Raw genomic sequence first — 25,950 nt, forward strand, 5'->3', positions numbered from 1 at the left:
GTCGGATAAAGAGGTGTTCGCCGAACCAAAGGCCTTTTTTGAGGCAAAGGACAAATACTACTACAAAAAGGGTATCGAAAAATTTGAAGACCGCTAAAATCGGTGTATAGCCCTTGAAGGGACGTATGTTGAATACAAAAACAATAATTTGGCCAAAAAAAAGTGTTTTACTGTCATAGGCCAAACAATTATCAGCCCACCTGTTAATGGTTTGATTAACTGAATGCGAAGCTATCTAAATTCAATATTGCAGTATTATCTCAATACTCACATTTAACTTTACGGGAAGTACTTAACAATTATTTGCGAATTGGCAATTGCATAAACGTTTTCTTCATCGGAACAACAACCTCAAGAGGTCTTGATCTAAAGAAGTAATTTCTGGCCTACTAGACTTATTTTTATAAACGCAGCCGGAGAGTCTTTGCTATAGGGGATAGGTCCGGATGGGATTTTGGACCGGTCCTGTCGTGTGAAGACTTGCGCTGCTACCAATACACCAACGGTCGCTGTATTTAATTAATATTTTCAAAAACTATTAGAAACAAATCCATTAAAAACTTGTTTGTATCAAAAGGAAGGTATGATAATTCCATTTAATTTTTAAATGAATTTATTCAGATGATCATGTACATTAACCTCTCCTGTCAAACTCCGATTAGCATCCATCCTACATCCTGTCTGAGTTTCACTCGATATACGCTGAGTAATCTGATAATTATTCTACGCTATAGTGATTAGTTAGTTACCATAATCGAAAACGTATTCAGATGTACTCTCAATAATTAAAACTCACTCTCCAGTTCCTAACGCAAGGGAACTTAAGTCGGGCGTTATTAGAATGCATAACTCCACATAAATTCACGACATTGCAGGTCATCTGCTTTTCGTTACAGGAAAAGGATGAAAAATATAAAAAAGACAATCATTGCTGATTAATTACAGAGCGTCGGAGCGGATTGTTCTGCATTACGTCCATGACTATGCTCGGTGTGTGCGACAAGGAGCCAACCTTCTTTACAATGGTTTGCCCCTTGTGTTTATAGTGCTGCAGTTTGATTATTTTCTTTCCGTTCCTTCATTACTTGTGCCCATTTTCATCGAAAAGGTTTATTTTTCGTATCGCGGCTTTTACTCACTGTTACGTTCGGAGCATCCTTCAATTTGGAAGACTCCACATTAGCGCCTCGCACCAGCGGCGACTAATATGCGAAACACATGAAGCATAAATAAAGGAAGTAAAATAATTAATAGTATTTCCCATGGCCTCATTCTCAGCGGCCGCTTCGTTCGCTTGGCACGGCATCGCACTTTTTTCTCTGCTCGCAGTTTTGTTTGTTCTGCTCCATTTCGCCATCCAATATGGGCAGTAAGGAAAACTCCCTTACTTAATTTGCAAATGCATTCCATGCAGCGCGGCTGTTTGCTGACAATTTACTAAATGGGTTTTTTTTATTATTAAACACCCATCTTGCAACCTACATTTCAACGAGGTCTCCCCGGCACGGTTTAGCCATCGCGAATTGGACAATAAACTTGAAGAAAAAAAACATAACGTACGCCACGTTAAGGAGCAAAAGTACAACAGGCTTAATGAAAGCTTTATCTTAGTTTAGTACAGTGTTATTAAGTGAAATTAGTTGAAATATTCTTTTTGATATAATTTATGTATAAAACAGGTGTCTTGCCTGTTTTGTACGTTTTTCTGGATAGTGTTAGTTCTTTTTTTTTTTTGGTTTCGTTAGAACAGCCTGGCCGTATCGACTTATTTTTACCACGTAGCCGGATAGTCAGTCCTTGCTACGGGGGATTGGTCCGGATGGGATTTTGGTCCGGGCCGTTCGTGCGAAGACCGGCTCCGCTACCATCATGCCACCGGGCCGCCCCAAGGATAGTGTTAGTTCTGTTTAGGACGGAACGATTCGGATGGAATTATATACCTCTCTGGTACCCTCCTGGCTCCCTGGGAACTATATAGTGAAGTTCCAGTTCCAGAAGTAGTTTGAAATAATTGTTAGTCTTTTCTATATAATTTTGCTAGCCTTGTGCTAAGATCTCTTCTATCCTATTTCCTGCATAAGCACATTTGGCTAAAAAATGATATACAGGCAGTCCCAAAGATACGCGGATTCGGAGATATGTGGTTTTGGAAAATTTGACAGATGATCTAGTTTATAGCACAAAATCTAAGCAAAAAGATGAAAATTGGTTGAAAATACCTTTATTTGTCACATAAAACATTTCTTTCTAATTTATTTTAATATATTCTTTCTTAAAATCGCCTGATTTGGTGAATAAATTAAGTCCGGAGAAGGAAATCGACTCGGTGACTTTGAAGTATAAACGAAATTGCACCAGGATTCGACTTACGCGAAATATCTCGAGGACTGCCTGTACTACCTGTAATTGAAGCTAGAGAGATAATAAGGAAACGGAAATGTATTCATACACACCTATTGGCAGTGGTAAATTGATACAGAACGTTCACGTTAATTTTAAGGACACGTGAAACCTACTGCACGGAGTCGGATCGAAAACACGTGCCACGGCCAGTAAAAAAAGCGCGAAAATTAATCCCAATGTGTAATCTAAAACCGTATCAATCGCTCCCCCCCCCCAGCATAAATGAGCGCTTGAAAGGCAATCCAGTGACAATCGTGTCCAAAAGAAGTGGTAATAAATGGTAGCAGTTGCTGTAATGGAGTTGATGGACATGTTCGCGTCACTTAGCGCCACGGTCAACAACGCCAGAGGTGTCAGTTCGCGCTGCAGACAAATGGTTGACAGGCGCCGTGATAAATGTGATAAAAATAGAGATCACATATCCATAAACTTTGATGGGAATGGAGCGGCTTTTTTCTGCGCTCTCTCTCTCTCTCTCTCTCTCTCTCTCTCTCTCTCGCTCTCTTTCCCCTTCCGAACATCAAGGGGCTCTCGTTTGTCAATTTCGTTTGAAGGCAGTGCGTAAATAGATATGCGTCAACTAGATACAGAACCTTTCGCGTGATAACACACACATAAACACACCATTCGGAAACGTGTCGGAAGTGATTATTCAATCTACAGGGTTTGCCATAATCACGGAAGAATGCTGCCGACTGTATACGCTTGATGCTCATCACTGATAAACCATACCCTAACACGCGTGCGTAGTGACATGAAACCGTTTATAGCACCTTGCCTCAACGCTTGATGTGTAATAGACAAACGAATCCGCGGAAGGGTTTTTTGTTGCTAATAAAATGGTAAATAATACAAACAAGCGATAAACTAAGCGATAATGGCGTAACCTAAGTTGGGAACAAATAATCGCAGCAACCATCGACACCACATCGGTGAAAGTTTACAGCGTATTATCTCGCATATTCGTGCTACTCGTGCAGCTACTCGTGGTAGTCTTGCTCGAATAATCGCTAAAGAACAGCACTGATGACGCCAGCATGACATTGGAATGAACTATCAATCACACGTAATGATGGCACTGCCTCCTAATGAGTTTGTTGCCATTCCGGAGCGCCGATAAGGCCCTGGACTGGAATCCCTGTAGCGATCATCTGGTTGTTGCTGAATAAACGACAAACATTCCGGGAACTTTGCACTGGAAAAGTTGTTCTAAGAGACAACACTTTGTTGTGAAAACGCTAAACATAATAATAATAACGTGCGTGCATGTTGTTATTCGTCAGAAGTGCGCTGTAATCCGATAAGTTACGGGAATGTTTCTATTTTTGTTAGGCCGTGATAATCCAGGAATGTTAGAAAATTTATAAGCTAGAAGAAATTTTCCTCGAAATCCATCTTGCACCCCTAACGCATCTGTCAGTGTTGATGTATGATCTACCCAAATTAATCATTCCACAACTCCCTCACCGGGAGTAATTAATGAACACAAAATGAACACCGTCGCAACACACACTGAATCAATCGACAAGTAAAATTGAAAGATTCAGTCGGTCACTAGATTAAATGCTTTTAAGACTGTAATAATGGCCATCTACATCATCCATCTTTCGATCAAAGGCCACAATTCAACTCGATCCCGATCTGTTATAACTAATGTTTTAATACTCTCCTTTCGGTCTTTTCTTCCCCAGGATATTCATCAAGTTTGGGACCGTCTTCCAACGACACTACGAAAGGAAGGCTGCTTTCTTCCAAGCGGGAAACTTCCATAGCAAATCAACATATCACAAAGCGAACAAGTAGCTGCCAGAGAGAACTGATCGTACGCCCTTATGACGATACGTAAGCAGACGCCATCAAACTAACCTGATCAGTTGATTCGGCGCACAAGAACTCACCAGTCCCCCAGTGTGGTGTTCCAAAGAAGCTGCTCAATTTGGATCTTGAACGAAGAGATTAGGGGCTCGTTCTTGCCCGCCACCGATCATCAATCACCAGCCTGGATGGATTGACGAGAGCAGTCCATCGACGCACTCGAGCGGTGATAGATTAGCATCAGAAAGGAGAGAACGTAGAACTTTCCTGCTGTCCTGCCGAAAACCTTTCGCAAGCAATACTGTGGAAGCAGTGGAAGGGCTACCGTTTCTCACACGCCACAGCAAACAACGAAGAAACAATCGCAACGAAAACATATTACAGCCACGAAGAGAGTGAAGAAGATTGGCAGGAGTTAGCTAGCCTAACCTGTCCTAACTAATGCCCACGAGCGCTTTCTAGTGGGAGCAAACGCATACACTATACAACAAAGGCACAAACCGACCCCGCTACTACAATGAATTTACGATATCAGGAAACGTTTTGTATCATATTTTTACTATGCACCAGTATTACCCTCGGAGAAGACTTTGACTTTGTGTCGGAGGCGAACGATGATGTGGAGGTAAGTGGCTGTTGGCTTTACTTTCTTCAGACAACAAAAATGGGAACAGCGTATGACGGGCGTTAGGCGGAAGTTGCCGTACTTCTTTAACACAAGTCAATCATAGACAAAATAAGCTCCGGAGCAACTCGTTACTTTTCCTTAGTACGCTGAAGTTTTATTTTACTGCACATGAACAAATGTTGTTCTACCCATTTGAATATCTCTCTCTCCTCCTCTAACCGTTGCCAATTTGCAATACCTTTCCCGGCCTACTTAAATTGCTGCGAAAAATTGGCAAAGTTCTTCCCAACCATTGTTGCTCCTTTGCCCCTTCCGTGTTATCAATTTTCCACTCATTATCTGCCCAGACAACCTGCCCTTCGTCAACGAACTCCAACTTTTCCGAAGAAAATGGTACACTCACAAAACTTAATTATCAAAATGCCAATCAAATGCTCGGAGGCTTTCGTCAGCGCGGAAACCTTTCATCCGCTGCGTGTCCCTTCGCGAGGCGTAAGATTCCGGAAGCTTTATCAAACTCCACCAGCTCCACGGGAATGACTGTTCGTTTGCCATGTTCGCGAGACCGAAGAAACACAAACATTAGGCCACGAAAACAATTTGTAAATCAATTAAATGCGCTTGGCTTAGGGCTTTCGAGCTTTCAAACACAACGAAACAAAACAGGAAACTGAGCTCTCGCTTCCTCTAAACGTCCGCGAGGTGAAGCGAGCGAAACGCGAGCAGAATATCACCCATGGATGGGACGAGCGGTGGAAAACGTTTGCCCACTGACAGATGAGGGAAAATTTGATTTGCATAGCGATTTCGATTCCCGACTGGAATGCGCCAGTTTGTCAGGGAGTCTTATGGATGCTCAGATTTTAGAGAAAAGACTCGTCTACTCACGTACCATTGGGAGATTTCTTTTCCCCATTTCCAAGTGCGAGACGCGATCGGTGTATGTGGGGAATGTTTTATCGTTTATTTTTCCCTACCGAAAACGAGCTTGGGCTTCGGGTTGAAGTTCGGTGAAATAGCTACCAGAACGTATCCGGGGGGGCCTTCCGGAGATGGATGTGAATGGTAAAAATATTCAAATCTATTCTTCCGACCGGTTTTGGAAGTATAGGGCAAAAACAAAACAAAAATTATACATGCTGGCGCTTAATATTCCAATCAAATTAATACGGCCCTATTCCTCTGATCGGTATCTAAATGGGGAAATGATTTTACACCTTGTAATAAACCGTAACATCGGGCTTTTGGGGTATTCGCGCTTCGACGTTGTTAAACCGCCCTAATCACATCCCGGGGGCTATGTTTTGCTATCGTATTATTAATGATTTTATTTGTTTTATTTTCTTTCCCCCGTTATCGCCACTTCGTCGTTTATCCGTGCACACGCAACGCATCGCAGCCGATATCAGCGGAACCGCTGAATGTAGATAGCCAAGCAAAAATTAATAATCCAAAGGTAAGTTTTCGATACATATTTTTGTATCATATGGGTTTGAGTCTGTTTTTTTAAATTGTAAAATTGAAAAGCTGTTAAGTAGATAGTAGGAAGGATGTAACATGATTTACCATATTTATTATGTTCATCGGATTCATGGAACTGACAACAAACATTCTCAAACAAAAGCGCAACAAAAAGAAAACAATAACAGAAACTTCATCATTCGTAGAAAATCTTCTATATCGACATAAAAGTGCTATTAAAATGGCAATCACTGTTGTTCGGTCAATAATACTACAAAAAAATAAATAACACTTAAAAAGGTTTTTGTGTATAAATTTAGCAGAGGAACTTATTTTTTTGGGACTATTTTAGGACCAAAATTCAATGAAAACAATTTTCGAATTTATTTATCAAAAGCAAATTTGACAGTCATATTCTGACTCCTTCGTGCATAAAATGCTTCAAAAGAACTCTATGAGTCTGATAATTATTAAAAATAAAATAATAATTGTATATGATTAGCTAAAAATTCAGACCAATACACTCAAAATCATTACAATTCATACCAACAGCTTGCTTTTCATATTGAAGCGTAACCTTCAATCTTTCCTCTATTCCCGGAACCTTATTTATGATGAAGTTTGTTGTAAAATGCGTGAATACAACATTATTTAATATATTTTTAATAACTAGCATCAACGCTCCCCAAACCCCAAAACAACACAACGATACTATCACTCACAGTCATAACCATAACCATACCAAGGGCTGGCGTCAAGTAGGGCGTATCCATCCATCCATCCTTCCATCCATCCATCCTTTCTTCGATCTACAAGCCATGGTACCATGGGACAAAATTCTACCGACACGAAGCTCACGGCGCCTAAGATTGATCGATGGCCTGACAGCGATTTAATTTTGTTGTTACACACGCACAACATGCCCAAAAGCCACGGCTTTATTTCACGCATTGCATCCTTCCCTTCTTCCGGGGAATGTGGGAGGCGAGTTCATCAATTAACTGGGTGTTTCGGCGCATTTCTAAACGCTCTTGCTGCTTTCTTTCTCTCTACTTAAAGGCCGGTTTCGGTTCTCTGCCGACCACAAGCACGATTCAACTTTCCCTGATTCTACGGTCCAAGAGCTGGAAGCATGTCCAGACCAGCCTGAAGCAACGCACAATCAGCAAGCTGGCTGAATATTTCCTAGTCCCTGAGGTAAGTCGTTCGATGTCGATGGATTTTTGTTTTGTTTCAAACAGGTTGACTGGCAGAGCAGCAGAACTGGAATCGGTCGAGGTGAAATAGCGTGAGAAAATGTTTATTCTAGATGGAATATCTCTCTAAATCGAATCGTCGCTCATTTTAACTCTTTAATGCGTCCAATAGCTTGTACCTCATTATCACCGCCATAAAGGAAATCAGGTCATTTATCAAGATGCTCCTTATCTTGCGGTGGATCACTCTGTTTACTGTCCAGCTAGCTCCATTTGATTCCTTCCCAATAGGCTTACGATCCATTAACGTACTTAAAATTGTTCAATTAAGCTCGTTTTAACGCGTTTCTTGGAACCGTTCCAAACAAATTTTGTGATTCAATCGATCGTGTAACGGAAAATATTACCACCACCTCGTCTCAAAAGCAACCTCTCTAATAGTCTTCCTTCAAATAGACCATTACTGCCAAATGATGTCGTTATCCCTCTGTCCGTTCGTCTCACTCAGGGATCGTCAATTACAAATTTGCAGCAATCGGGGCGCATTCGATGCATTCAGTGCGGTTTGACAAACACACTGCTACTTCGATCCACTCTCAGCTACTATGTCATTTGACAGCAGCGTTCAACGGTGGATGGTCAGAAGGATCAGCTTGATTTTGTGTGTTTTCGACTCGCTATGGATGTCCTTTGATCCCTGCAATAGTAATTAAGTTGGATGGGTTTGAGTATTTGCTTAATTGATTGCGAGGGGATTTGGTGCTCCAATTCCATTTCCAAAATGGCTACTATAACTTATACTATGAAATTTTGTTCTGCTCAATATACACTCAAACTGCAGCATAACTTTTCGAACGAATCGAACATGATATGACCCATTTAGCACTATTGACAACATCAAAAGGTTTATCTGCTGACAGCTTTGCACATAAAAAACCTCACGATTGCACGAAGATATAATCGTGTGGATATTATTACATTCACCCGACACGATTCATTTACTCGCACACACAAACATTAATTCCACGCTGTAATACGGATAATTACTGGCAATAATAGTGTTCACACCAGCGCCGTTCAGTAGAAGGCACGTTTTGGCAATCTCTGCCCCCTCTGTCACAAATGGTTCATAAAACGATCCGCACTGTCAGCGAAACGACCGACCATCGTTACTTTCTTTATTCCTGTTGATACCGTACCGATGCTTCCTTTATTATGCTTCAACGATTAAACACCGAAACGATCTCATTTGATCCGGATCCGATGTCGTGCCGTCTGCCATGTTTGTCTTCTGCATGGCTGAGTGCACTTTGAACGTGGGGCCCCAGATACGGCGGTATGGCAATCATGCATACTTGCATGCAGCTCCCAGTCCGGCGGGCGTCTCGTGGCGAGCTGAAATGCAATTCCGTTTTCTTTCATCCAAGCTACGGGCGAACGATCGAATGCCACACCCTTTCTTTGTAACGTTCAATATAAAGTTGAATTATTGGCGTACTTGTCATAGGTTCACATTCTCCCAACCGTCGTCTGTGCTAGTACCGTGATTGAGTAGTTTCAGCTTATGGCCACCAACCGATGCTCAGTCCCTGACACAACGAGGGTCGTTAAGCACAGGGCATTATGTTTCGTGCATCGATTGTTCGCCAGAGCACACACGCAGCACAACAAAGACAACCGTCTTATCTAGTAACAATTTCCCCTAATGGTGTTCCGCTATTTGACCGACCTTCTTCCACTCTTTTCCGTTTTCCGAAACCGGCAGGATTCTTTCATTGTTGAAGATGTGAACAGCCACGATCGGCACACGATGCTGGAGAACGCCCTGAAGTACGAGAAGAAACCTCCGCTGGCGGGTAAATCGCTAGGATTGATTGGATTTCCGGTAAGCAAGCCAGTGCACATACTGGCAATGCATCAAATTCCATACAGCATACAATAACTCACTCGGTTTTTGTGTTTCTTTTGTTTGTTCGGGTACAGATTGAACACGGCGAGAAAATGTCACGGAGCGCTTGGCAAAAGGTACGCAATATCAACAAACAGCTGGCCGAAATTCGTGACATCACCGGTATGGACTTTGGCTGGTGGATCATTTGGAAATCAGGCCCAACGGAGGAATGGTCAGCAGATGGGCAGAAGAATTTGGCCAGACAGAAGCGTGAAGTAGAGCTAGATGACGATTACACCTACGACTACGACGACGATGATGTTGCAGATGATGATGAAGGGTAAGCGCCCTGCACTGAAGCGTGTTGGTGTGCTCTACTATTACTGACATGTTTTGTTTTTAACAAAAATTACAGAGAAACTACGGAAGTTCCTCATGCTCGCCGACACCATCACGGTTCCAGTGAGGTAAGTTCGCGCAAAATACTTTTCCTGGTCCACCGCGAAGTATACACCGCAACCAGTAATAACGCACTAATGACGATGAAACCCATTTCGATAATATCTAATAGACCGATTACAATGCTGCAACCGTACTGTTTCTTTCCCTTCTGTCCGCTCTTCTAACTCTTAACAAACTTCCCGCCCCTCGGTAATGGTTCCTAACCACTTACCCGTTACCAAACGGTGTGCTAGTATATACGGGTCTCTCTAACCTTTCCATAGCTTCCACGTATCCGTATATCACGTAGAATAAGAAAATAAAACTCCATGAACAAACCTCTCCCAGGGATGATCAAAATTCACCGCTCGATTCAACATTTCCCGATGGTTAAGGCAAACATTTCCTCACTCACCATTACCACCACCATCACCACCCCGCAATAGCCGCCCGATCTCGCCATACGGAAACTTTCATCCTGTACGCAAACTCCACAAACACCGCCAACAAACTGTATATACGTTCGTTGCACATAAATTGATAAATTTTCTCGTCCACACGCGGCAACCTAACTTTCCCGTGGAACGGTTTACCCATCCGGAGAATTAGTTGTGCGAAACGTTCACATTTCGCGTATCGCGTCCTCCTTCCAGTCCCGCAATTATGCTTCTAATTGAGTCCATTACCACCGTTGCGAAACTACGTTTTCTGTCCGCGATCGCGATTATTTCTCTCCGTCCAACTACCCCACAGTTCAACTCCCATATCTGATTCCCTCGTTCTAGTAAACTTCCCGCCCCCCCAAAATGGTCCTAAATATGTACGGAGTGAACCGATAGTTTCTGAGGGTTTCGCAACCATATTGCATTTCTATTGCCGGAAAGAACTCGACGATCGATTAGCGATTGGTCGCGGTAGTGATTTTCATCTCGTGTTTGCTAGTTTTTTCCCCACCTCCCTACCTTCATTAGTGCTTTAGAAAGCAAAGTTCATTATCGTTACTAGTTAACAGCAACAACAACAACATAAAAAAACATCATACTAACGTTCGTGGTTTAGATTATTATCACTTGTTTTCTTTTGCGTTTATTAATTCCTTTTTTAACTGAGCGTACTTTGTGAATACTACCCCAATACCCAATAAGCCCAACATTCAACCTTAGTGCCTGATATTGTATAGCCCCGTTCACGTACAATTACTAATACACAAACAAAACCAATTCACCAATTGTTTCAACCGTTGCGACACACTGCTGCAAGCGAGTTTGGGTTGAAGTTTTCTTTGTGCCTCGTTCTTGTTTGTGTTATGTGATAATTTGTTTCTGCATTCTGTTACCTAGAACTGCTTTTCATTACATTGTTTTTGATGTGTTACTCGTTTCAATACCTGGTTTTTCATTACTAATTACCATTTACACATTGCGAAGTTGATTTGTATCGGAACTGGGTTCACGTTTACTGCCCTTTTATCATAAAACCTGTCTGTTTTTGTCATTGAAATCAAAGTTAATTAAAATTCTACTCCTTTACTCCTTTTTCATTCTTTTAACTAATTGAAGAACAACTTCTCGGGCAGAAAATAAACGAAACCCGACACGTAAAAGTGAACCAGTTGCTGTTTCCTTTGTTTGCCGGTACGATCTTCCGTACCATTACGTTGCCATTATGTTTTCATCCCCCCGTTGTTTTCCTCGTTATGGTTGCGTGTTACGGTAGATAAGTTTTTGTCCCCGAGCTTTTCCTACTTTTCCATTCGATCATCCTAACTTCCCCTAGCGGCGTCCCCATCCATCCAGCCTGTTCCGCTCCTCCTGCTTAAACGGGTTTTTAATATCGTTTTCATTCGCCCACCCTTCAATCGCCGATTGGCAAAAGCAAAAACGAACAGAAGCGAACCAAAACAATCACCCACTTTATAACTTTTTGCTCGGTTAACGTGCAATAACGGCCAATACCGGCTGTACGGGCGATGCGCATTGCGTTGAAAATGCGATGCTTTCACGCGGTGTACCTATGCGCTTTGTTCTTTCCGTGGCCGTGGCCTGGCATTTACGACGTGAAACCGTTGTCTTTTCCTTGCCATTTTGTTATTTATCATTGGAGAGCTTTTCTTCCGAAAGGACACAGGTATGTTCTTTGTCGTCCTGTGAGCTTCGGCTCGCTTTCTTACTCTCTTTACATTTTCATCGCGAAAATGTCAGGGATTAGCACAAAGGTTCGACCAAGCGTCAATTTTTCGGAGTGCCAGTTGGAAAAAAAGACACTCGCATCCATCATAAATTGTGCCATTTTCAAAACCACCATCGTGACCATAATTCATCCGCCATTGTGCTGTGATGATTATGTTTATAAAGGCCTTTTAAATAACCTCTACCTGCCGGCCATTATCATCGTGGCGTTGGAGTTGAAATGGAAATTTTTCAAGGTAGTTTGTATGATTGTTACTGTTAAATGGGCCGAACAAAAACAGCTTCGAGAAAGTTCATTTGCGAATAAAAAAAAGAGATCTCTTACGACTATTGTTACGTATTTCGCTATTGTGAGTAATGTCTTTTATTTAATTAAATGTTTTTATAATAAAATATTTTCAATTAAACAAAGTTCTATCGTGGAAGAATTATGGAAGGTTTCTTTCATTGCTTGCCTGATTTACATTGGAAATCGCTCCGGAAAATGATATCATCGAACGAAGCGACCACGGTAGAAATGTATTTCCGCCAAAAGGAAATCGATATTGTATCGAAAGGCGAATATAGTTATGAAACGTATCGGTAAAAGCTGCTAAAGCTCGCTTTCCATACGCATTACACGGAATAAAGTAACTTTTTTGCCACGAAAGCCACAAACTGTAAGCCGCAATGGAGAAAGTAACAAAAGAAAAACCCGTGGCGGAAATGACCGCTTCAATCGATTGTTACTATTGAGCACACTAATTGTGTAATTCAAATACTGAAACCCCCCGAAAAAAACACTAGACTCCATTTAGCACCGCATTGTGTGTGTGCACGCGCGTAAAAGATGAAATTAATTACATCCTTCCTTTGCGATGGAGGCGCCCAGTGCCGTTCGGCTCTTTGTTTTGCTTATTACCCGTATGGACGCCAGCACGCTACCAAACTGCCTGCTGACAGGATCCATTATCGCTAATGGTAAATCAACTATGCCAACTGCGTGACGATAGCTAGGAGAAAGGCTTTATGTGTGTGTGCTGTTAATCCCTTTCCCTGCAGCCAATCGATGGGCAATTGCGGAATGGAAATGGAGTCCCCTGGTGCGCCACGAGGAACGAAAGCACGGTACAGCCCGCCTCAACAATCCCATCGAGCAGGCGCGTTTTTCCTTGCCAATCTGTTGCTACATTTTGCCCAGCAATTTTCCACAACCTCCCCGCAATCCCACCCCATCCCCGCAAATACCGTGCCCGCTACCAAACGAGCGCCAGAGAGCGAACGTGCGTAGTTTGTTTTATTTATTCCGTATCTTTTATTTCTCTCCCACAACAACATCCTTAAAAAAAACGTGTGCGTGCACATCCTTGCCGCCGGTATTCACTTGCTGCTTTGAATTAATTTCCATACAAACTGCCACACACTCACACACTTCCATCCGTCCAGCTTCGCGCTGTCCATCTCCATCTTTCCACCCCTTGCCATTACGTCTATCTCTGTATATCGCACAGCACAGCAGTGTTGCCTTTTGTTCATGACTTCCCATCCTGATGCGGGATGAGGGGTTTCCCATGGTTCGTTCCTGCCTTTCTCTCTGTGTCCGCCCGGCTACCACGAATAACATGATCATGATCACCGCTCGTGAACACGCGGGTTCACCTTCAATGTGCACAATTACATACTAAACAAAAGGTCACCGAAAAACCGACACAAACACACACACTCACACAAACCTAGGCGAGGATGTGTTTTCCACCTTTGCGATTCAATTGTTCCTTTCGGCCAGCGTGTGCGCTTTTGGAGCTTTTCTTGTGCGTCAGACTTTGAATGTATGTTTTGTGTGCGTGTGTGTGTTTCCGCGCGTTTGTGTGTGTGAGTTCTGTCCTCATGTGTGTTTATACAATTGGGATGTTATTTTTATATCGTTTTTATAGCAAAACTCTCCACGAAAGAGACGCTTGCGTGTCAGAAATTCTCTAATCGGATCATTCGTTTTTTTTTCAATTCTGTATTGTTTGTACATAACATTCCGTTCATTACAATCTCTCTGTCTTTCTCTCTTTCTCTTCTCTTTTCCCGTTTCCTATCTCTATGTTTCAACCCGTCTGCCACTGTATGTTCATAATCTTTCTTTACTGTCTTCCTTGCCGATGTCCTTTTAACCGATCTTTCGCAAACGAAAATTTACACCCGCGGAAACTGGTATCATTTATTGTGTGTTTCGCTTGCAAAACAAAAAAAAAACAATCATTTCAAATCGAACAAATTTTGGCAATTTCATGTCGACGCTTCGCACAAAGCAGTACAGCACCAAGAGTGTCCACAGCTCACCAACTCACGCCACTACTAACAAGCATACTAACAATGATGGGCATGATGGGTCGGAAAAGCATCATCATCATCATCATCAGCAACATCAGCAACAACAACATCATACCCATCACACCAACGATGGGAAGGTGGTAATGGAGCACGGTGGTGGCCGTGGTGGAACGTCGGAGCACCGGAAGTCACCGGTAATGGTATCGGTGACATCACCCGCCACGACACAAACGTCACCGAAACGCAAACACACCCACGGCCTGTACGATCAGGTGAAGGAACGTTCGGCAAAGAAGCAGGCAGCGGCGGCAGCAGCAGCAGCACACACCCACAACCATCAACCACCGGAGCAAAGCGCAAACCCAGCAACGGAAGCAACCCAGGCCGGTGGCGGTAGCTTTGCGACACCGCCCGATTTGCGCGAAAGCGTGTCCCAGCTCGAGTCCACCATCAGCAAAACGATCGCCAACAACGAACAGCTCAAAAAGGACGAAGAAACGCTGCTCGCCCGCAAATCAAAGCACAAGCGGATCGATATTGAGCGCATTGTCGAAACGGAACTGCTGCTGCCGGAAATCGAACGGCTGCAGGACGAAGTGTTTCGGGACGATTACGTGATTGAGGATGTGGTGCGGGGGTCAAAGTTTTACGATGCCAGCACCGAGCCGCAGCTGGACGGTGTGGGTAAATTCGTACCGCTCGAGCCACAAGTGGATGCCGGAAAGCAGTTAACCTCAACCTCAGCTGCCAGCGTGAACAGAGCGACCGTGAGGGTAACCACCGTAAAGCCGGTCGCCGCCGTGACGGTGAGGGACGTGACGACTGCATCCCCAATCACCACTACCTCAAAGAGCGTTCCGGCTCTTACCACCACAACGACTGAAGGAACGACGCAAGAAGCTTTCTTAACGTCCACCGTACCGAGGCGACAGCCAAATGAAGCTGCACAATCGTACCTTACCACAAAGCTTCCACATCCGGCTATCACACCGGTGGTCAGCTCGATTGATGCCGACGAGGATGCACCGTCCCGATCGGATACGACGACCACCGCGATCGGCACGACAACTGTGGCCCCCGTTCCAGCCCGCAAACCTCCCGGTCCTACCGTAACGTCTTCTATTTTTCCAAGAAACGAAGAACAACCGGTAACAAAGTCGAGTCCAACGATGGCAATTGCAACCACACCAGTGTTCACTGGAACTAAAATGGTTGCAACGGATTCTGTGGATTTGCCAACGCTTCCAGTGACCACCATCACGGCCTCCACCACCACCACCACAACCACCATCACCGAGGGAACAACGAACTCGGTGGCATCTTCCGCTTCGGCTACTAACACTCGCTCCACTAACATTGTCGCTTCCGTCCCATTGGTGAAGGTAAGCTATCACCGGCCATCAACACATCCTTTAACAAAGTCTGTGGGGCGGGATGGGGGAGAATCAACCAGCATCAACACCCCTCCCCGTGGGGTGTGCAAACGAAGATACGGGTTATTTTGTTTCTCCCGATGCAGAAAACTCCTCTCTTGTCACGGTTTTGAGTTTCCCTTTTGTTTCTCTTTTGTGTTTTGTGTTTAAAGTTTGACATATACACTTATGACATCCATACACACACACATTCAAAAAAATTCAAAAAAAAAAAACAAAATGGCAGCAAAACGAAACGTTAACTCAGTTTTAGTTTGTTTGTTGCCAATTCTATTAATAATTTATTTTGACTTTATTTTAACCACACGTCAACATCGGGCCCACTTCTTTCGTCCTCGCTGCACTTTGATCAATGGCTCAAAGTTCGAACCAATCAAGGGAAAAGGCCTGTAATGGGAATGGGAAGAAAGACAAAACTTTGTGCCGAAGCGTGCGAAAAGTATCGAGGGTGGTCATCAAAAATTTAAAGCACGTTCGGTTTAAAACCCAAATCGCCCCCCAACATGCCACGCATTGCCGTATTCCGATGGCTCATAGGAAAACCGACCAACGGTCGACGGTTCCTCCCTGACGTGGAGACCTACTCTCCTATTTTATAAAGATACAAAAGTTTCGTTCATTCAGAGACAAAACTTGCCACGTGGCCAGTGAACGGGAAAGTTGAGAGCGGGGAACTACGGATGCTGTTTTCTTGGGATTTTAAAACTTTCTTCCTGCCGGGAGTTTTCCCATCATCCCCGCTCCCCGGCGCAGGCTCAAGTGCAATTTACAGTCGAAAAGTTAAAGTTCCTTCTATTGCCCGTTTTCATTTCGTATTAATTTACTGTTCCGTTCGTCCCTTTACCCGTTTAGTTGAGGGCAACTCTTTAAGCACCAAAAGGAATACATTCTTTAAAACACATCAACAAAGATACAACGCGCTGCAGCTGGTACTAACTTATCGCGTTTGCTTTGCTGCTGCATAAAGTCTGCAAGCACACAAACGCCCAATGCAGTGAGCATCGCTTTCATTTATTGCTCTGTCTCCTAGGTGCTGTTATGCATTTTTACTTCGCTTTATATATGAAGACGACTGTAAGGATTTATCCATTTTACGATACACCGACAGGCGCTTACACACATTGTAGCATTGCAGTTTTATTATCGCTGATAACGTTGCTCGCGATAAACAAATATATCACCATATATATGCGTATGAGCTTCAGCTGTAACAACAGTTCCAAATTTACTGCCCAAAAACAGTATTTGGCTCATCCATGATTAATAGCAATGTAAATCCACCAAACCAGCAATGTAAACCCAGCGTGCATCCAGGTGCATCATAGCAACGCTGCGCACATCACAGCATGCTGCGATCGCGAATTATATTATCCATATTCTAGGAAAAGCTGTTTCGATCTTATATATCAAGTGTGCGTCTACGTAGATATGCGTATTTAAGTGTGTGTGTTTGCGTGTTTTGCAATAATTTATAATAATTGATCCAATATTATCGTTTTTTGTTTCGTAGTTTCAAGCGCTTTCCACCCTTTGAGTGTGCGCGCGCGTCTGTATGTGTGTGTTTATATTTTTCTTACTTTACTAGCTTCCATAGAACTAGAAAGCTTGCCTTCGCGGGTTTCAATTTAATTGCATATACTTTCAGCTAATTAATTTTGCAACTAATTTAATCAACCTGCTCTTGCTCATTTACCATCCCATACGCATCCCAAAGCGCAGCCATGGGGCGTTACGCTGGTTCTGCGTAACGATCATTAAAGTTGAAACACTGAATGTAATTAATTTTTGACCATATTTGCACAAATTGCAATGCGGAAACACAACTGCAGGCACATCCTTTTGTGTAATCGTCGAATGGTGCAAAATTATCAACCATCAAACATCAAAGCCCAAACCGCAGGGAGACCGCGCGCACAGGCCACCGCGCTTAACTCATTTACATTTAAATTAAATGTGCGAGTGTGGTGCAAGAAGATGGGCCGTACAGCAACACAAAAAAAACCATTTCACCATTTCAATGCGGTGACCGATTCTCGATTAATCCACCCGGAGGTAAAAAGTGGCCACATCAACCCACTTCGGTTTCGAATTACAGGAACGGACTTGGGCTGCACTGTGCGTGCGGGGAATTGTTTTACTTCGCCAACCCACTGGCAGGATATTTTATTTTCCACATCGTTGTAAATTCCATCCATGTCGAATTAATCAGTTTTTAAAATCATTTCTTTTGTTTACTTTCATTTTCGTATTCCCATTACCTCCGCAACCGGGTGTAGGCATTATTCGACGAATTTTGAATCGATAACTCTTTAAATCAAATTAAACCATGTTCAAACAGAGTAACGAATGAACAAAACAAGCACAAAAAACAGAAACAGAAACGAAAAATGCCACCTCCTCCAAAACCAATCCATACAACCCCCGCCCCCCCACGATGGTCAATGCAAATGGGCAGAAAAATAACTGCTTTTAAATGAGTGCAATCGATGAACACGGTCGGTGTCAAAAAGCAAAACAAAAACTGCACCATAACTACATCGAAACAGAATAATGCATTGGTTGTATCTTTTTTCCTCCCAAACCAAAAAAAAAGCGCATCCACCCATTTATTGCACAACCGGATGGATGAAGTGCAAACAAACACAAAAACCACCCAATTGCAGTTTCGCTGCTATGCATCGGCGAGCATTTGAACAGTTCGAACAACAATTGCGCTGTTCGGTTCGGTACGAACGTCGATCGTTCAATGGTGAGCGAGTGACAAGAATTGTTTGGAGCAGACGACCCGTTTCTAAACCGTGTAAACGCACCCGGTCCAGCTTTACCCCGCGATCGGTTGTTTGCTTACTAAAAATGCATTATTGTTCGACCGTTGAGTGAGCTGACCCACATGGATGTCTCGAACCCGCACCGTTCGCTTTGTGGGCATGCCAAACCCGGATGGATATTGGTTGTCTTTTGATGAAACGATGGTCGGACGATTTTTTCTTCTCGTGGACGTACTTGGTGGACTGTTCGTATTGTTAGCATTTGATGCAGAGAGCTAAAGGCAAATAGTGTTGTGTACACGTACGATTTGTTTGTTATATTTGTGGCTCAATTTTCTGACTCATGCCGGTGCAAAACGAGACTATATTTAACGCGTTGGATTAACGTGGCCGTGATGGACCTCATCTGCAAAACACACATACGATTCCCAGCGAAAATAAGAATGGAGAGGATTTAGTTTTTGAAAGGAGAGATTTTTACCTTTCAAATTCATTTCTTATGGTTACGATTAATTTGTTTGTACTGTTTCATGAAGCAATCTCTTGCGTATGGTTTACCTATGAAGCTCCCGAAATATGACAAATATAAAAATAATAAAATTAAGGAACGTTTAACTAATGCTCATTGAATGCTGTCTTGGGTGAACTTTATATGGTTTCCCTCCTTGTGGAACCTTTTCACACGGTGGTAAAGACTGTGACTTGGGTCTGTCCCTCAGAACGTCCTGTCCAATCAGAATGCCCAATTATGGACATAAAGCTTTGCCTACTTTAACAGCATCCACATCAAACAATGTGCATAATTTAAGGGTAATACACCACGTACTTATTCTATTTCCGTATTGTTGTCAGTATTTCCTTCACATATACACTTACAAATATGCATGGTGTTGACACTCTATCCAGTGATCTTTCGAAGTCATAGATGATCATTCCTTAGTACGCTGATAAAGAGTTTGCAACACGTTTGTTCATCAGCCACACGAAAGGCAATCGTCCATGATGGATAGGGGACAGTATCAAAGTGGGTTTCCACCCTAATAACTGTTCATTTAAAAAAAACATTCAATTTAACTCAATGTTCTGTAAAACTGAGATACTGAAGATCGTTGTTTCCTCTGGTTTCGGAATAAGCTATAAGGAGATAAGCACTATGTGTTCCAAACGGCAAGTTTGTTCCTAACCAGGTGTCGGAACGATTTAAAAGACCTCCTGGACAAAATCTTGTTGATTCCTTGACCATTCCCTGTAACAGAGACAGACGATCCATCGACGTGTATTGGTTGTGGCGCCGATCTTCACACGACAGGACCGAGATAAAATCCCATACGGACCATTCTCCCATAGCTAGGACTGATTATCCGGCTACGTGATAAAATAAATCGATACGAGCCTGACCATTTTAACGAAAACAAGAAACAAATATAGCCGCGTCTCAGGGGTGTATACCCACACAACAGGACCGGACCCAAAGTCCCACATTTAACGGCGGCCTATTCGTTTACCGAAAAAAAAGCCAAATTTAGTAGCAATGACCTAGCAGGTCGTACCGACAAGAAAAACTAAAAAACTCATCCAAAAAGAGATATTAACAGGCCAATTCATGACATGTCTTAGTTATATAGCTAACAACGTTCGCAGATGGTACTGTTCCAAACTTTGATAGGTAACGATCAAAGTTGCTTTATCATCGATCCTCATTTGTTGGTGTTAAAATTTATTTGTTTATAAAGTATAAAGTCATTTTAAATTTAATATTACCATATTCATAAAAATTAAAACAAATTTATGGAAATATATTCTGCATAAACGTAGCTACCCTTTTTTATCTTCGCCTCATGCATTTCCCAAAAAATCGCTTCAATCGCGAAAATCTCGTAACATATATAAAACAAAAAAAAATCTAAACTTAAATCCTCTCCCATCTCACCATCAATCAAAGTACGATTAAGTTCGAAACAATTCGGCTAAGTACAAAACAAAAACGTGCCAGCTCAAACCCATCCCCGGTGTGAACCGATGGAGACGCCTGGTGATGCCGACGGACTAACCACACACACCCGCAAAAAAAGCCCGCCGGACGTCAGTCAGGGCGCGTCCCATCGGACTCGCGGGCAATGAATATTAATTGGCAGCTTGCCATGTACGGTATGATGCCAACGGTGCTGTCCGTCCGGTCGTTCGTTCATTTTGTCGCCGACGAACGCCATTAAGCGCCGCCCAACATTCGGCCGTTAAGCAGCTTGCAGCGTAGTAGGCTGCTAATTTTCACACTCACGCTTTAGCACTACCAGAGTAATACCTGCCAGCCACAACAACATCACAAGTGACACCCCTGGGTATATAGTGAACCTTTAGTCGATCGATCGCGACGACATGGAAAATCGTGAAAATTACCAAAAAAAAAACCACTCTCACATACATCGGATGGTTGAAGAACAGGGAGAGAAGTAGGTGGGAGAAAAGTCACAGTCTACTTTTAATGATCAAACGGCTAAAACAATTCACCGACAAACTGGGGCAAACGCCTGCTTTGCTCAACGAACTTTTTCTTATCTAACCAACCTCACGGCATAAAGTTGCTGTTGCTTCGTGATTGTCTTATTTTTATCGCTTTCGTATTTCGCTTTGTTTCTGCCCGCGTGTGTGTATGTTTGTGCTGCTTCTGGAAAATTGTGCTGTGTGTATGTGTGCGTTTCTGTTTCCCATTGGTTTTGCGTTGTTATTCCATATTTTAAACTTTACTTAAACGAATTTGTCTTGCTGTGTGTGGAGTCGCTCCAACCGCTTCCTTTCTTTGCTAGAACGAAAGTTTTCTTCCGTGTGTGAACTGTGCTAGCTTTCATTCGTGTGTTGCGAAAATGCGTCTTGCTGCTTTTCCGTTTGATTGCTTTCCACCACAAAACAGTATGCGCGTGGTTGTTGCGTAGTACATGTCTGTTTGTTTGAGCCTGATATAGGAGTTTTCCTTTGCTTTTCCTTTGTGTGGTTTGTGTGTGTGTGTGTGTGTGTTTGGTATGCGTGATGAGTGTTTATGCTCTTTTCTCATTATTTTACACCTCGCCCCACACTTGCTTACCATTTTCTTCTCTTTTCCCATCCTATCTATTACTGTCGTTCGCACTCTTTTGCTTCCTTTTTATATGCACCTTCATCGCACTGAACGTACTACCGGCATTAAGAGACAACGCCGTGAACGACGACGACGAACAGCAGCACTCAACAACACTCCAACGTTTAATCATTCTCAAGTGTTAAGCTCAAAGCCGTACCACACAACCGACAACCGCGCGCCAAGGATTATGGCGAGTCGCCCGTTTCGTCGCACGTTTAAATTCTTGTCGGGTTGTTTGGATAAAGCTTTCCGCTAAGCTTAACTGCCTGGAGCCCGTTGTACAGTAACGTTTTAATCACATCGTTCGAAAACAGAATCGCCGAACGCGAGTACCTTTAACTGTGTTTGTTAAGAAAAACATACTTACACAATTTAAAAAAAACACACTCACACTCAAACACTGGTGCAACATGCCTAAGTAATGAATGTATGACGCCTCTAGGGGTGGAAAAAAATGATACCGGAATGTAATGTTTTTTTTTTCGAAAAGCATCCCCAGCATTCCGGTCCCATCGTGCACCATTGGCGCGAAACATACTTAACCTCCTAGTGCTTGTTTTTCACTTGTAAAGTTGAGCTTTTTTGTTCCGTTTATACTTGGCAACGACCTCAATGGCGAGGGTAGTGTCATGTAATGGAGGATGGTAAACACTTCATCAGGATTTAATGTGACACTTCTTGGCACACGAACACCCGGAGGATGAAGAGTTTGTGCTCAGATGAACATCCACAAACACACACACACACACTACACTTTGCTTATCATCACGCTTCGCACTACACGAAAGTGAAAGCGGAAAAACGAGAAAAAAACTCAATCCTTGTTCATTTGTTTTACACGTTTGCACCCTGCTTTTAGCACCACAATAATATGTGTGGGTCTAAGAGTAGAAATAAAAAAGACAAAATTAAAACGAAAAAGTAGCAACCAACTATTAATCACAAGACTATAATTAGCGCGTGGACGCAGGCTGGATAAAACAGTAGGCGAACAACGATTGTCCTTAGTAGCGGAAAAAAACCCACACACTCTAATGAAAACCAATTGAAACAACACTGCACAACATACATGCTTTTCTGTGCGCCATTTTGTCCACCGTCACCAAGTGTGTCCCCGCTGGATGTTATTACTTATGTCCGTTTTATTAGCTTCTTTCTTGTATGCATTCTACTTCACCCGCCACCAACAAGCACATTTTCGCCCTCCCCCCCCATTTTCTATCCGCTCAAACGCACTTTTCTGTTGCCATCCCCCGGTCTCCCCCCCCCCCCCCCCCATGAAAAGCCTTCTCTTCCTTGCTTACCCCCCCAAACCCACTGCTGTTGCTGATGCTGATATGTTTCTCGTGTTATGTGCTGCACTTTTTTCCTTCCAATTCTACCAATTTTTCGTTTCTTCCAAAAGTCCTTGCCAACGCTTAAAGCTCCGCTCTGTCTCTACTAAGCAAAACGATACAAAAAACCTCCAATCCTTGCTCCTTCCAAATGAAGCGATCGCTTTTCCGAGCACGTTTGCTCCCTTGCCCTGTGTTGTGTAGCTCTTCTTTTTTTTTTTGGTTTGTTTGTCTGTCTGTTGGAATGTGTCCGACACGCTTTGTTTTACGCTTTCTCGCTTGCCGCCTCGGAACCGTCCGTCCGCAACATGTTCGCGCTGACCGCCAAAAACCGGATGTGATTGTGTTTCATTCGTGGCTGTTGCAACATGTAATTGTACTTTTGTTTGTTACTTTACCATTGCTTCCGCTGTTTGATTTCGAGCTTGTTATCGTCATTATCATTTTAATTGCGTACATGAGTTTGCTTTTGTCCGGTGAACGATTTTGTTATCCTTTGCAGAGTTGTTGTTTTGTGCGGTAATTGTAGATAAAACCAGTATGGAGATAAAGTTTTGCTTGGTATGTAGCATAGGAGGATGGTTACCATTCAAAAACAAAATAATTTCGCTCTGAAAACCCGATTTTATTTGAATTTTCCGAGAATTTTTCGCAACTACTCTAAACACATACCAAGCAAACAAAAAGAATCCTTTATAGAAATTTATATGTTAACGTATTATTTAGCATGAGTTTTTACTGCTGCACGTCAATGCTTTAGTGCCCGGTATGACGCACACTGCCAAAAGGTGTGAATTCTTTTTTCGTTTAGGAAATTAACCTCCAAACGGTAGTAGTGAGCAAAACTAGAAGCTTCCAAATTATATCGAGCACGTGTTTGCAAAGTAGAACGTTTACAAACGCAAGCAAATGAAGAGTGTATTATCGCATATCCAGTACAAACACAGTATCTACTATGCCGTGCAAAACATGCGCCACTATACAATACCCCCTTTTGCGAACCGTGAAGATAGCCAAAGCCAAGTACAATCGTTACGTAAACTAGCGAAAAAGTTTTACCAATAACCACCATTACTTTTCATCCTCCATCTACAAACTCTACTCTCTCGCGACCACCACACAACTCACATTGGACGCGATTGTATGTTGTCGGACGATCACATTGTGCATCACACAGCAGAGCGATGATGAAGCCACAACCAGAAAAACGGCGGTGGTCGACGTGACCGTGAAGACTTTAACCACGCCAACAGCAACTACTGTTGCACCGATCGAATATCCACCACCGTCCACGACAACCGCATCATCACCAGCAATCACTTCAACACTGGCCAGCTTGCCGAGCGTGGAAATGGACGTGGACGAGGACAGTTTCGAAGCGCAGCACCAGTACGTCGATGAAGTGGACGCAAAGTCATCGACATTTGTAAGTCCCGAGTTGCCACCCAGCACCACGACTGGTAGCAGCTTCGCTGGTGAGGATGTTGGTTCACGATTCGTTGCATATACGATCACCACGATCAGCAACGTGCCGTTGACAACGGCGAGACAGCAGCAGGACGCAAATCGCTACGAGCCACACAACCGCCGTCCGTTCGGCAGGAAGATGGACGAAGAGTACAACAGCGAGGACGAGGAAGAGCACGAGGAGGAAGAAGACATCGAGGAGGACGAGGAGGACTACTTTACGCAAGGGGTCCGTATCACGGTGCTACCACCAAATCTACCCCCAATACTATCCCGTGCCGACGATGTAGAACCCGCCACCTCCACACTAACAACTCCCGACGGTGCTGTCCCGTTCGACCGTTTCGAACCAATTAACCCAACGGACCAACCGCGATCCTCGTCCGAGCGCAATGACGCCGCTAGTGATCTACCCGGAATGGCTTCACCCGCAGCAACAACCATGACCACCGCAGCGTCCACTGACAGCATCGCTAGCACGATGACAGCATCCCAAAATCAAAACACATTCACCACCACGACTACTACCACACCGCCTAACAGTGCCTACATACCTACAACAGTTCTAGCATCTACTACAACACCAACCAATAATACTACTACTACTACTACTACTACCACTTCTACTGCTACTTCCTTCGCTACTACTACCGCTGCGCCCGCCAGTTATCCCAGTACTACCCTGGCACCTGAACCCGATACCGTTGCTACTAGTACTACCCTAGAGCTCCAGGTAGCAAAACCATAATACTGCTCCCATATATATATATATATACCATATAGCATCTCCTAGACATTGCCTGGCCTGCCCGGAACGTTCTTGTGGATGTTCACACGCAAAGCTTTTATTTTCGTACTTCGTACTATATTTTGATACTTTTACACCCTTTTTGATCGAAATGTTTTAAGAAATGCTCCTAGCTCTATAGATATAATTTTCGCCTTTTCGCCGACAACTTATGTTTGTGGAAGAAAGGGGCCCATTTACACCCCCGACGAACATAACTTAACAGCGGAAAGTTTAGACCAAATAAAATATTGTAACCATGCCAACAATCTAGTAGAACGACGAAAAACATCCCGTTGCTACAAAACGAATCAGCACCAGCCTAGGCCTAGCCCACACGAACACGCACCATCCGTCGCCATTGTATGCAACTTCTTATGGGTTTTTATTGATTCTAGTTCTAGTAAATTGTTGGCCACCGTCGTTGGCTTTGCCTGCCTGATAAATAGCGAAGCGATATGCCTTTTGTGCCATAAAATTGCCCTCAAGACAGCAAATGTCACCGATGCGGCGGCACGCTGCATTTCAAATTCACCAGAGACACGGCGTGTGGATAATGAGACCGCACTGTTTTGTTTGTTTCACCATCTGTTTGGTTTTGTCTTGAACACACGTGATAGTAGCAGCACTGCGGCAAATTACTTTTTCGGTTTTTGTACAATCAACGCAAAGTTACAGTTTTTTAAATTGCATATCAAATGCACCCTGCGCTGCTATATAA

General features: G+C 43.3%; 1 protein-coding gene across 1 annotated transcript in view; it reads left to right on the forward strand.

Moving 5' to 3' along the window:
• The first annotated feature begins 4,735 nt into the window (after window positions 1-4,735).
• Window positions 4,736-25,950, forward strand: part of LOC128301435 (uncharacterized) — a 28,879-nt gene continuing 7,664 nt past the window's right edge. The window contains exons 1-8 of the mRNA XM_053037913.1: window positions 4,736-4,843; window positions 6,246-6,302; window positions 7,367-7,504; window positions 9,269-9,388; window positions 9,487-9,734; window positions 9,810-9,861; window positions 14,307-15,707; window positions 24,156-24,671. Of these exons, the coding sequence (XP_052893873.1) occupies window positions 4,736-4,843; window positions 6,246-6,302; window positions 7,367-7,504; window positions 9,269-9,388; window positions 9,487-9,734; window positions 9,810-9,861; window positions 14,307-15,707; window positions 24,156-24,671 (2,640 nt within the window). The remainder of the gene's footprint in view (window positions 4,844-6,245; window positions 6,303-7,366; window positions 7,505-9,268; window positions 9,389-9,486; window positions 9,735-9,809; window positions 9,862-14,306; window positions 15,708-24,155; window positions 24,672-25,950) is intronic.

This window comes from Anopheles moucheti, chromosome 3 (genome assembly GCF_943734755.1).
Source record: "Anopheles moucheti chromosome 3, idAnoMoucSN_F20_07, whole genome shotgun sequence".
NCBI classification, from domain to species: domain Eukaryota; kingdom Metazoa; phylum Arthropoda; class Insecta; order Diptera; family Culicidae; genus Anopheles; species Anopheles moucheti.